Here is a 13,375-nt window from a genome sequence, read left to right as displayed (position 1 = left end):
CAGAATTGTTCTTGCATGTCACCTGGAGTATTCCCGGTCATTCACTGATTATTCAACATTCTCAAATTCAGGCATTTGTGATCCTGGAATCTGACCAGTGTAGGAAATAAATCTTGCTGTAAGTTGCTGTAAGTACAGCCTGTGGGACTGTGCGGGTTCCACACTGGCCAGTCTGGAGGTAGCAGCGTGCTGTGTAAATTATAAAACTCTCCAGCATTACCGTTATTGTGGCTGGGACATTTTCACCAGATTAAACAAAGTGTCTTATTTTAAAACAGATATAGTTCAGTCTTTGCCCAGAGTCCGTTAGCTGCATGAGTCAGAATTGCAGAATTTAATGCTGATTTGGAAAGTGTTCCTCACTGTCTCCTCCTTTCACCTCAATCCCAGTTTTGATCAGTTGCATCCTCTATTGATGAAAGCATACTGATATCAGTACATCTCCAGCATAAGTTTGGTAACCACAAGGTCTCTCTCCATACCTCCACTGGTCACAGCCAGTACCCTCAGTGCTGGCAGGTCGTGACGTCACAGCTTCCTTCCACTTGCCACACAAACTCTGCTCAGAGGTGAAACCTCATGATGTTCTGTTTTTTTTCTCTTTTAGCAGAGACTAAAGAAGTTGTACAGCACAGCCTGAAGGCAGAGATGGGATCCGAGAGAGCTCTGGTCCTGGACAGGCTCGCTAGTAATGTCGCCAAACGGAAAAGCTCAATGCCTCAAAAATTTATTGGTAAGAACTTAGAGGCTTTATTTTAGTCATTGTAAGTAAGCTGGCTCCTGACGCCCACCAGTTCCTGAACATGAAGCTGAGGATTTTGACACACTGGTCTTTGCCTTGTGCTCTGTAGCTTGTTCTGTTGTTGCGTGTACCTTAGAATAACTGGCGGCTGTAGAGTTAGCAATAGTGGCACATGGTTGGCGCTACCTGTATAATTGAAGAATGCATCTTGCTTGGAGTTTAAAAACGTTTTGGGACTTGTTCTTTCAAGAAAAAAAGTGATATTTTTGAAGTGAATTTTTAAAAAATTGTGTTGATCAAATTACGACTCTGTACGCCATGACCGCCAGACACTGTCTGTAGAGCTGTGTGCAATTAATGTACAGACACTGCTCATAATGTGATGTACTGTTGACATTTCACTAAATTCAAGCATTCATTGAGGATTTTCAACATCGGAAGGATTTGAGACTCCATTTACTGTCACTGTGGTATTATTTGAGAATGTCAGAGCATAACTCACTCATTTTTATATAAGTTTTGTTACAGATTCACCAACTTCAGTTTCATCAACAGAGCCCCACTTTTAAACAAAAAAATAAGTTGCTGTGAAATCAAACAGTATTTCAGTTAATACTAATTAAAATGAAGAATGCCGTTCTTAGCCAAAGAGCACATCTGGAAAAGGAAGGATGAATTTTATTAAACATTCATGAGCTCCCAGTGCAAAACACTTCTCATTTCAGTCTGATAGGAAACTCGAAGCTGCTTCAGTCCCTGTATTCTGTGCCCAGTGAGCTCCCCCTTTTACTGTTCGGACCTCGATTTTTCTCGTGTTACTGTTTGTCATATTTGAAATCCTACGAGTGCTGCGGGATTTTAATACATTTACAGACACATGCTAATCATTTTAGATTTTAACTCTGAGAATGAAATCAATATTTAAAGACTTTAGGTTAGAGCTTCCGATCGGTCACGGTCAGGGTCGAAGGCTTAAAGAGCTTGTATTACATTCCTGTGGGTGCTATTTTTACTGAGCTAAATGGATTAGCACAACTCGTGCATTCAGGTGCATAATATCAGCACGCACTGTGTTTGTATATGGATCGCACCTATCGGGAGTTATTCCAGCTTGGTTTGTTTGGCTCACATTTCGGAGGGGATATTTTTAGAATGTTCAGCTATTAGATAATGAGAAAGCAAATAGTCCTGTGGGAAACGTCAGGGAATTAAAATGCCTTGCATAAATAAACGGTAACACAATAGTGAGATGTCACATTGTCTGATCGTTGGTCTGCGATAGTGCAAGGGTTAACTCCGCACATCAAGTAAAATCACCCATGTCCGGAGCCTAATATTATAGTTACAGACAGGCAGCAGTAGCAAGAGATAAAAATAGCTAACGCTACACACCTCTGCCAGTAGTACTTTAACCCGTTTAAAGTTTCTAGGAGTTCACTCTCGACAACACAACCCCTAAAGATTTTCACTCGATGCAGGAAATACTGTTTTTTAAAAAAAACTTTTTCTCTGAATTTTTTTCAGTTTATATCGACATTTGTTCCCATCTATTTACCACGAAAAGATATTTTGCAAAGAGTTTGCGGGAGTGATTCTGCAAAGCTGCAGTGAAGCCCAGAAACCAAAGTGTTAATGTGGATCAAAGTGCCAGAGGTTCTTTTCCTGTTCACAGGAGGCTGCTTCACACCGGTTTTTCTGAACTCTCTTATCTATACTTTATTAAAATAAGACAGAAAGTAACAAGTGTTCACCAAGATGATTTTAACAGTTGCTTTCATCTGCTGGAGATCTCTTGACATTTCTATTACCCGTAAATGTAAGAACATTGTGATAGATATCTGTATGCTTTACTCATTGAAACAAACCCCACAACACGATTTGGACTGTGCGTGTTTTAGTAGGGAGAGGGAAGGAGCAATATCTTCACCCACAGGCTCAGATTACTTCACATCTTGTTAATTAGGCTTTAAGCTCATGAGTCACTTCTCTCGGTTTCAAATGAATTAAGGCAGGTTTGTTAATATAAATGACTTTCTGGTACAATTCACGGCTTCCAAGAGCTGTGTGCAGGTCGGACAAATACATCCTCACTATACACAACGTATATACTTTACGCAGCAGAGACCGGTTTGCCATGCAGTTCCCACTCCCAGCAGGAGCACTGGATTTCAATCCAGCTCCCACTCCCACTCCCAGCAGCAGTCCACCTTCAGATGGAACCTGCAGTATTGTGTCTTCCTGATGCAGGTGCTGGCTGAAGAATGAGAACAGTGCTGCTGGGATCGGGTATCAGCCCAGTGTGATCCTGCTGGGATTGGGAACTCCATGGCAACCTCATGAGGAGTGACTGTGTTCAGTCCTGGGCCCCGCCCCTCAGGGAGGATATGTTGACCTTGGAGGGGGCGCAGTGCAGATTCACCAGAATGATACCGAGGCTAAAAGGATTAAATTATGAGGGCAGGTTGCTTATACCTGGCTTGTAATCAATGATTATCCTGTAATCCCGATTTTGTTTTGCAGAGATTAAATTGCCATGAAACATATTATTAACATTCACCAATCTTTGCTCCCAAAGTCAGACACACAATACAGAAAAATTCAAACCCAGAGGTGCACTGTGTAATTTCTCCTGGTCTTTCTGCGATTTCAGGATCCATTGGGGGTCAGTCTTGTGAGATACTGGTCTGTGGTCCATTGCTTCTGGCTGCATCCGGGTTTAATGTCAAATATCACTTACAAATGTGACTTCACTGCTCTTAGCCCAGTTCCCAATGTGTGCAAGTGCACAGCACTAAGTTGCCCAGAACAGAGCAGTTCCGAGGCGTCACTAGGACACTGAACTCTGTTCTCAGCAGCAATGGCCCTCATGTTGGTGAGAAAAAAAGTCAACAAAATGGCTAAATTAAAACATTACGGGGTAGAAATTGTTCTGGGGCGGTGGCACAAGACGGGCAGTGTCGGGTCGGGTCGGCTGCCCGTTATACGCAGTGCCTGATAATCACATCCATGAAATTTTAACAGGAGATGGTAATTCACTGTCCAGTTGTTTCCACTGGTGCTATGGATTCCTGTATAGTTATACACGCTGCACCATGTTTCTGGGTTAACAGCTGGTGTGGAGGAAACTCTGGGGCCAAAATTGCCCTGTTTAGCGACGCCTGTCCGCACCTCTGGGGGGCGCTAATGGGGCACGAAACAGTTACCGCCCGGGTTTTGGGGGACGGGGGGGGGGGCGCACGACAGGCTCCCGCGAAATTGCATGGGAGTTAGCAGAGGTGCTGCCACGGTAGCGTCCCGGGCCGCCACGCAACCGCCGGTAACATCATCACCATGCGCGCCGACCTCTTTCCGCCCCGCAGCGGGAATTGGGCAGCGCCCCGCGAGGCTGCCACTCGCGTTGTCATCGCCACCCTTGCGGGTCGCGAACCCGAACAACCTCCGCTCGCGGGGTGCAAGTTAACGAGGGGGTGGGGAGAACCCGTGCCACCATCTTATCTGTTTGGCCACTGGGTGGGTGGGGGGCTGCGACCCGGCAGGGTGCGCAACAGCCCGACCCTTTCGCGGAAGTGGAGTGACATTGAATTGTCAGCGCTGCGCGGAGCTGACAATCGCGCCCCAGTATTCCCCCGGAACCCGCTCCATCAGGAAGTGGAGAGCGCGGGATTACGCTCCGCTTCCTGCGAGGATCGGTAACCGCAATTTTGTGTCTGAGGGTAACAGGAAGTCCTGCCCCGAGCCAGTTACCGCCCCAATCGGAGCCCTGGGGAATTTCTCCCCCACTGAACTTGAATTTAAGCAGGAGTGGATGGGAAAAGAAAGAAGGAAATACCTGTATTTATAAAGCGCCTTTCATGACCACCGGATGTCTCAAAGCGCTTTACAGCCAATGAAGTACTGTTGAAGTGTAGTCCCTGTTGTAATGTGGGAAATATGCAGAGCTGACAATCACATGGTGGTGAATTTCAGTTTATTTCCATCTACATCGTGTAGAGGTGATCATTGCCCCAGCACAGGGCCCCACTGCCCCAGCACAGGGACCCACTGCCCCAGCACAGGGCCCCACTGCCCCAGCACAGGGCCCCACTGCCCCAGCACAGGGCCCCACAGCCCCAGCACAGGGGCTGAGCACTGGGAGGTAATCAGATGCTGTTGCTGGAGTCGGAGTCTGTCATACCACTCCATCGGGGTAGTTTTTGCTTTTTTCCAGTGTCACTAAGGTTGTTCATTGCAAACCTGTGGCCCCAATATTAATCTGAAGGCGGTTCTGAGCAGTGGGTGTCTGTAGTCTGTGCGCCCACAGCTGGCCCACGTACACCTCTCGGCCTTGGATCATATCTTCCCACGATCCAGTAAGAGTTCAGTGAGAAACGGCTGACAGGTCCACATCGTGGCCCGGAGAGGGAGTGACTGGATCTGCCATTGTACAATCGGAGACACTGAAAGGCACATGTGTCTGACACGTGCTTCAAACAGGGTAGCATTCATCGCCTTGCAGTTGGTGGGGAGCTGAAACGTGAAAGATAGAGGTCGAGAAACTAAAATAGGAAGAAACAGAAGATAGGAAAGTGACAGAAAAGAATGAAGAGAATAGCAGTGACAGGGAGGGCAAGCAGTCATATAAAGACAGCCATGCAGCCTGGCATCAGAAATGTTGCCCCACACTCGTGCCTGGGAAGCGAACACAGGAAGCCCACCAACAGTGTGTGCACACTGGGAGTGTACAGCAGCCCACCAACACTGTGCACACTGGGAGTGTACAGCAGCCCACCAACACTGTGTGCACACTGGGAGTGTACAACAGCCTACCAACACTGTGTGTACACTGGGAGTGTACAGCAGCCCACCAACACTGTGTGCACACTGGGAGTGTACAGCAGCCCACCAACAGTGTGTGCACACTGGGAGTGTACAGCAGCCTACCAATTACTGTGTGTACACTGGGAATGTACAGCAGCCCACCAACACTGTGTGCACACTGGGAGTGTACAGCAGCCCAGGGCAGTGGGGATACAGTGTGCCGCCCCACGGGAGGGCAGATTGTTGTTGTTGTTTAGAACAAGCTCCTTTTTACTCAATGACTTTCAGTAGCTGGTGATGCTGTGGGGTCCTTTGGCATCTCTCCAACATCAGCACACAGCCAGATATCGAGTCATTCTCCACATGCTCGATTAGAATCTGAATTTTCATCATTTTAATTATCAAAGTGGAAACCTGCGTTTTTCATACTGGGGTTCAAAAGTGCACAATTCACACTGAGTCATCTGGAGCCAGCCCAGTGACAGTTCCCAGTCTGTGGGGTCATAAGACCCTACAGCATTCACACAACAGACTTGGGCGAGTGGTTCTACAGTCAGACTCATTGGCATTTTCAGTCGAGTAACTGGCCGTTCCTCCACTCCACTCCAGCCTCCGCCCACTCAACATCCCCCCTCCCCCAGGGCTTGAAAAATGGGTTCTTTTCCATTAGAACACAGATTAGGGGGCAACGTGATGCTGAGCCTTGGCTGGGTTAGATTGCCCACTGAGCTGTATACACGGGCCAGCAAAGCCTTACTTACACACACCGCCATTGGGGAAAGCACAGCGGCCAGAGCCAGCCACACCGAGCTCAAGGCATGAACAGTAACGGTGTGTGCACATCAGAGAGCCGAGTGAACACGGCACAGTGGCAGTCTGAGGGAACGTGAAGGGTCAGTGATGCCTGTATATCAGGAGCCCCCCTCTGGAGCTGCTCGCTGACCCTCCCAGCTCCTCAAACTCTCCCTCCCACACCCCCAACTCCTCAAACCCTCCCTCCCTCGCCCCCCGACTCCTCAAACTCTTCCTCCCTCACCCCCAACTCCTCAAACCCTCCCTCCCTCGCTCCCCGACTCCTCAAACCCTCCTTCCCTCGCCCCCGACGACTCAAACCCTCCCTCCCTCGCCCCCCCACTCCTCTCACACTCTCCCTGCTTTGCCCCCCCGACTCCTCAAACTCTCCCTCGCCCCCGATTCCTCTCAAACTCTCCCTCCCTCACCCCCCACTCCTCAAACCCTCTCTCGCCCCCAACTCTTCAAACTCTCCCTCTCTCGCCCCGGACTCCTTAAACTCTCCCTGCCTCGCCCTCCCCCCGACTCCTCAAACTCTCCCTCCCTCGCCCCCGACTCCTCAAACTCTCCCTCCCTCGCCCCCGACTCCTCAAACTCTCCCTCCGTCGCCCCCAACTCCTCCCAAACGCTCCCTGCCTCGCCCCCAACTCCTCAAACTCTCCCTCCCTTGCCCCAGACGCCTCAAACTCTCCCTCCATCGCCCCCAACTCCTCAAACTCTCCCTGCCTTGCCCCCCCCCCCCCGACTCCTCTCAAACTCTCCCTCCCTTCCCCCCGACTCCTCACACACTCCCTCTAACCCCCCCCACTCACCACCGACTCCTCTCCCTCCCTCGCCCACGGCTCCTCACACTCTCCCTCGCCCCCCCGACTCCACTCAAACTTTCCCTGCCTCCCCTCCCCCCAACTCCTCAAACTCTCCCTCCCTCCCCCCCAAGTCCTCTCACACTCTCCTCTCTCTCCCTCCCAACTGCTCTCACACTCTCCCTCTCCCACCCGATTCCTCACACTCTCCTTCTCTCCCTCCCTCCCGATTTCTCTCACCCTCTCCCTCCTTCCCTCCTTCCGGCTCTCGCTCTCTCTCTCTCTCTGTCTCTCTCTCCCTCCCTCCTGACTGCTTTTACAAACCCGGCTGTCACCCCCAAACCAAACTGCTTTCACAAACATGACTTATACTGATCCTGCCACTGTCTGGTGCAGCCTCCTCCACCCCCCCCCCCCCCCCCCCCCGGCTCACCTCACAGCTCCCCCCACTGCTCACCCTCACCGCCACCTCCCTCCCCCCCACTCACCCTCACAGCCCTCCCCCCCGCTCACCCTCACAGCTCCCCCCCCCGTCCCACTGCTCACCCTCACAGCCCCCACCCCCTGCTCTCTCACCCTCACAGACCCAGTCCATAACCTTGGAACAGACAAGGTTAAGAGGTGACCTAATGAGATTTTCAGGATGATGAGAGGTGTTGATAGAGTAGAGAGAAAACCTATTCCGTCTGACGAGTGAGTCGGTAACCAAAGGTCACAGATTCAGAATCATTGGCGAAAGGTTGCAAGTGGAGATAGGGAGAAATGTTTTCACTCAGAGAGTTGTCGGGATCTGGAACGTTCTGCCTGAGAATGTGAAATAAGCTGATTCCATCAATCATTTTAAAAGAGAGTTGGACAGGGAGATGAGGATGAGGAACTCTCAGGGTTACGGATGGAAAGCGGGTTATGGGACTGGGCACCACTGAGAGCCAGCATAGGCACGACAGGCCCAATGGCCTCCTGTGATTCCCTGACTGCCTTCAGAAACTCTAGCAGGGCCGCTCTGTGACTCTGCCTTCAGTAGCTGCTTACGGTGTAGGGCCTGCTATTGAGCAGGAACTTTACCCCAGTTCTCTATCAGTGAGCAATGCTGAGATGTGAAGCTTTTGTTGGAAGATCACTCACTGTAACAGAAAGCTGCAGCTGTAAATAACCGTTACAAATTTAGACGGATTTGGAGAAATTGTGCAGGAAGCAAAGCACAGGTCTATCATGAGCTAATATATAATCTGTTTGGGGAGCCTGGATCTGTTGGGTCGTGTCCCACCTCCCAATTGAAGAGTTAGCACGAACTTCATTCTGTAATTTCTGACATTCTCGAACACCTTACTTCAGACATTTACAGCTTTGTCTGTACATCAAGTTCAGAGGATTCATTTCCCATCAGCAGCGTTCCATATAACATTTAACGCACCCACACTCATACTGCGCTGCCTTTTAACAACTGGATTTAATACTGTGGAATCCCACTGTGGGAGTGATTCCACAGGTCAGAGAGTGTAAGGGCAGTTCTACAGTGCCAAGCTCCCAGCAGGCAGTAACACACACAGGGAGCGCTGGTGGGGGAAAGGTCTGTGACATTGTAGCCCCGATTGTCCAACCCATTCCCCCCGAGTGCAGCTCCGCACTCTGTCTCGAGGGTCACACAATTAGCTCGTGCAATAGTGGGAGGCAAGTTGCAGTAAAGTCCAATAATGAGGATAGGCATATCAAAGAGAACAGAAGTGGGTGCATGTTTTAGAAAATTAATAGATAAAAAGAGTTAAATATTGGGGTTAGAGTAACTAAAAATGTTGAACATTGGGGCATTCCATACCCCTTCAGCGGCAGTGCACACGACAGGAACTGAACATCATGAAGAAATTGGCAAGTGTTTTGATTGGTGAGATCTGATGTGACTGTCTCAGTTTCAGATATTAGTTCACAGCAACATTACAAAGTTTCTTTCTTACTGTACTAAAACATGCAAAGATTAACACTGTGTATTACCCCACCCCGGGATCCTGAAAACATACACCCTGGGCTCTGGGTGGGGGGGTCCCTGAATAAAAGATGTGGAATATTCCCCAGCGACTGGTGAATAACGGCCGTAACTGACAGCTCGCAGACCCCCCACTCCATATTAAGCTCAATATTAAGCCCCCTTTCAGTGAGTGAACGGGCTCGTGTTACGCTCGGCAATGCCCACAAACACCATTTTCCTGATCTGGTGTTGGAACGACAGTCCTGCCTCTGTCCAGCTCATCTCTGTCTTAGTGCGGGGCACAATTTGCTTTGTGATGTCCCCCTGAGCCCTAAATCTACTCTTTTTCTCACACACAGGGGAGAAGCAGTTTTGTTTCGGCTACCCTGACCTGCGGTACACCTCAACCCCATCTTATAACAAGGAGGGTGAAATGATGCAGACCCGCTTCATGGACCAGGCCATCAACAATGCCATTTCCTACCTGGGAGCAGAGTCACTGCGACCCCTCGTCCAGACAGCCCCTGCTCCCACCTCCGAGATGGTGTCTGTCATCAGCAACCTCTACCCGCTGTCGCTCACCCGTTCCGACCCCCCCAACGGCCACACACGAGAAGCAGCCGCTCATAACAGCGGCTTCCAGTTGAAAAACAAGTCGTGTGAAACAGGAACGTCCCCCAACAGTTGCCTGGACTCCACGGACACAGAGAGTAACCACGAGGACCGCAACAGTCAGGCCTACCTGCAGCATCACCTGATCGCTTCCCAGATCAGAAACGGCCTTCCTGCAGCCAAAGAGAATCCCAAAGCAACAGCAGGGTCAGGTCGCGAGATGTTTAAAGTGGTCACTAACGAGGGCGAACAGGTTAGAGTCTTCAAGTGTGAGCACTGCCGGGTGCTGTACCTGGATTATGTGATGTTCACTATACACATGGGCTGCCATGGGTTTCGCGACCCATTCGAATGTAACGTGTGTGGGTATCGCAGCCAGGACAAGTACGAGTTCTCCTCACATATAGCGAGAGGCGAGCACCGTTATTACAGAAAGTGAGCCACACAGCACATTCCAGCCAGGGACCAAAAAACAATAAAAATATCTTTAGACCTCATGCTTTGCTTTTATACTTAACGCTGTTTTTCGGTGCCTTAGTGTGCACTGATCTGAAACCTGCACACCTGCACTCAGGTAAAAGCCTCTTCATTCATCGGACAATCACCTGGAGGCATTACGTTGTAGCAGTAATGAACCCAACGCGTAACATTTGAGCAGCAGTGCTGAGCAGGCAGTGAGATGTTACCCAGGGCCCAGGTACAGAACTCAACAAGTGCCATCTGAACATTATACCAAATAGCTTCTAAAAGAACAATCAACTTAACCAACTTGAACAGTTCGCCTTCAATATCCTATGCCTCTCTGTGAAGGTCTGGGCACCGGGTGGGGATGTCACCTTGTCTCAGGGTCCCTCTTACGTTGGGGGCAATGAGGTGATCCATCCCACTGATGATATGAGCAGCATTGTTACCTCAGCTATTCGATCAAGACCTGCCGTGACAGGGTGGCACTTGTTCTTTCTGGCAGTTAGTGGAACTCTGATACCTCGCTGGTGTAGACTCGATGGGCTGAATGACCTCCTGTGCTGTCCTATTCTATGATTCTCTGCACCAGTTGCTGTGTAACTCACCTGTCCATGAACTTAATCTCTCGGCTTCCAAACAGTTGGTTATAAGTTTGAATTCCAGGGCTTTTCGATGCTCAGATCCCATGTGCCTCAGTTTGGTAAGAGCTTATTCCAGGGCTGCCTGTCACTCCGACACTTCCTGCAGTCGGGTGAAGGGTAAACTCATGTACCTGCCACTCGCACTCACTTGCCTCAAAGAGATGAGTTTCACTGGATTGCTGATGTAAGCGGGAGTGTAACTTAATTCTGTACGTACTGAAGGGGCAGAACAGCCCCCATTCCACAATCAGATTGTGCAGACTGCGCGCCTGAGAGAGTGGCATTGGTCGCTGCATCCTGACATTTAACGAGAGAAGCGGGTACGGAAAAGATCCAGCCTCACAGAAACTCTGCGATTGCCTTTCCTGTTGCATCCTCTTTGCTTCAATAAATAGCTTCCACCTTCCTTTCGGCAACTGCTGCAATATTGTATAAAGACAGTGATATCAGAACAGACTGGCTATTATCGATTGTCAACAGTAGCCCCACAGCTACCTGCTGCGGAGTCGGTGTCTTGTCGAGTTGCCCCTTGTCCCCTTGTTGCTTTAGATAAAGTGCTATGTGGACTGCCCCATGTTGAGTGTGTGCATCAAGCATGGGCGCTCATTGCTGCTTTCTTTAACTACATGAGATAACCATTCATGTATAGCATCGTTCAGAATTCCTTATACAAATCTCTAAGGATACCAGCTTCCGCAGGTATTGCTCTTTACATTCAAACTCTCTCTGATTACTGGCAGCATTTTAATTTTCATGTTTCTTTTACGATTTTCAGCATTATAATTTTTACACAGTATGTTGCAATAAACTATATGTAAGATTTTAGATAGCATGTCTGTGTGTTGCAGGGACGATCAGAAGCTTAGATCTCGGGACGTACTGACAAAGCACTTTTATTTCCCATTTCCATACAAGCAAATAAGAAGTGTAGACAGTGTTCCCCAGTTAAACCCGGCCCTGCAGAACTGTGTGATGGTGCGGCACGTGTGTAGACTGGCACATGTTACTGTAGCATGACCAGTGCAGCACGCGTGTGGTCTGGCACATGTCACTGTGGCATGACCAGTGCGGCACGCATGTAGGCTGGCGCATGTCACTGTAGCATGACCAGTGCGGCACACGTGTAGGCTGGCGAATGTCACTGTGGCATGACCAGCGCGGCACACGTATAGGCTGGCGCATGTCACTGTAGCATGACCAGCGCGGCACGGCGTGTGGTCTGGCACATGTCACTGTGGCATGACCAGTGCGGCAAGCGTGTGGGCTGGCACAATGCCCTCAGCTTGCATGTCAACCCAAGTATTCCTTTTGTTAATTAAAATTCAGTATGGCACTAGGAAAGGCCTCGGAACAGATTAAAGCCCTGCTATCAGGTAATCTGGCAGCTATTTATTATGCCCTCCTAGTTTTTGCACTTGGAAAATTTCTGCTTCTGCTCTTTCCTGATCCACCCTTTTGACCCTTACAGGCTTGGTCATCTTATCATGCGTCTCATTTCAGCACTGCCATTACCCAGTCTGCATCCTGCTGCTCCCTGGAACCCAGTCACTCCCGTGGGCTTTCGGTACTTGGCAAGTTTCGCTGGAAGCTTCAGTTGGATCCAGTAATATGGGTGGTGAGGAGTCTACTGGAATCCTTACACATACAGCACAATACACCGAGGACACAGCAACCAAGTAACCTATTCCGATAAGCAGCATTTGGTGACCTTGCAAATGAAGATGCCCAGCAAGTCCGTCAGCCTCTGAAAGCAAAATATCAAGTTAGTGTTTGAGGTGGAGCGTTCTGACTGAGCGTCTCAGCCTGACCCTTGAACTGGTCGTTTCTCCGTCAGAGGCTGATGGGCATGCTGTGTTTGTTTTATTCATCTGATATTGAAGGAGTTTCACCTCTGAGCACTCCTGCTGTCACTTGGTTGGAGCCTGCCTGCATCCAGTGCTGAGCTGTGATCTGCTCCTGCTATGAAGCTGGGCCCAGTGATGGGACGAGGGGTAGTGGGGGGAAGCAGCACTGGGTGAGGGGAGTGAACAAGCAGGCAGGCACCTGTACAGGCAGCACGTGCTGAGATTAGTCAGGTTCCAATAGTAGGGCAGTAATTGAGACTACAGATGGAGTGATCAGTGACCCCTGACTAAGCAGTGACCCGAAGGAGCAAACAGGAAAACACACTCAGTGTGCTGCCTGAAATAGCTGTCTGTTGCTGTGTAAACACCCAGAATAAATACATTTCTACTGTGAATGTCAATGTGCAACATTTTTATAGTTCCTGCTTCACTAGGTTTTACACTAGATTGAGACAGTAAAGTTATCATTTCCAAACAAAGACCTTTTTTATATTATATACTTATTGGGCTGTGCTTTGTGTAATTCACACAACGAGAATTCATTTTATTAGAAAACATTCTGGGGTATTTTTTTATATTTTACTGATATGTGAAGTGAATAAATTCCATCACGGTTTTTGTCTAAAAATAAAAGTTCCAGTAACGACCTTCGCTTCTCAAGCGTCGAATCTCCAGAGTTAGCACTGGGTCTGTCAGACTCACTGAGACTGTGAGAA

At 49.2% G+C, this 13,375-nt stretch overlaps 1 protein-coding gene across 6 annotated transcripts in view; it reads left to right on the top strand.

Annotated features, from left to right (window-relative positions):
* LOC139233946 (zinc finger protein Aiolos-like) overlaps nucleotides 1-12,376 on the top strand; it is a 176,398-nt gene extending 164,022 nt beyond the window's left edge. For 5 of the 6 annotated variants that reach the window (XM_070864631.1, XM_070864630.1, XM_070864635.1 and 2 more), the window contains exons 7-8: nucleotides 608-733; nucleotides 9,457-12,376. In XM_070864631.1, coding sequence (XP_070720732.1) covers nucleotides 608-733; nucleotides 9,457-10,148 — 818 coding nt within the window. In that variant the 3' untranslated portion in view covers nucleotides 10,149-12,376. The remainder of the gene's footprint in view (nucleotides 1-607; nucleotides 734-9,456) is intronic. The other variant, XR_011588243.1, reaches the window with a different exon arrangement.
* The last annotated feature ends 999 nt before the right edge of the window (nucleotides 12,377-13,375 follow it).

This window comes from Pristiophorus japonicus, chromosome 21 (genome assembly GCF_044704955.1).
Source record: "Pristiophorus japonicus isolate sPriJap1 chromosome 21, sPriJap1.hap1, whole genome shotgun sequence".
NCBI classification, from domain to species: Eukaryota; Metazoa; Chordata; class Chondrichthyes; family Pristiophoridae; genus Pristiophorus; species Pristiophorus japonicus.
This window is presented reverse-complemented; position numbering and strand designations above follow the sequence as displayed.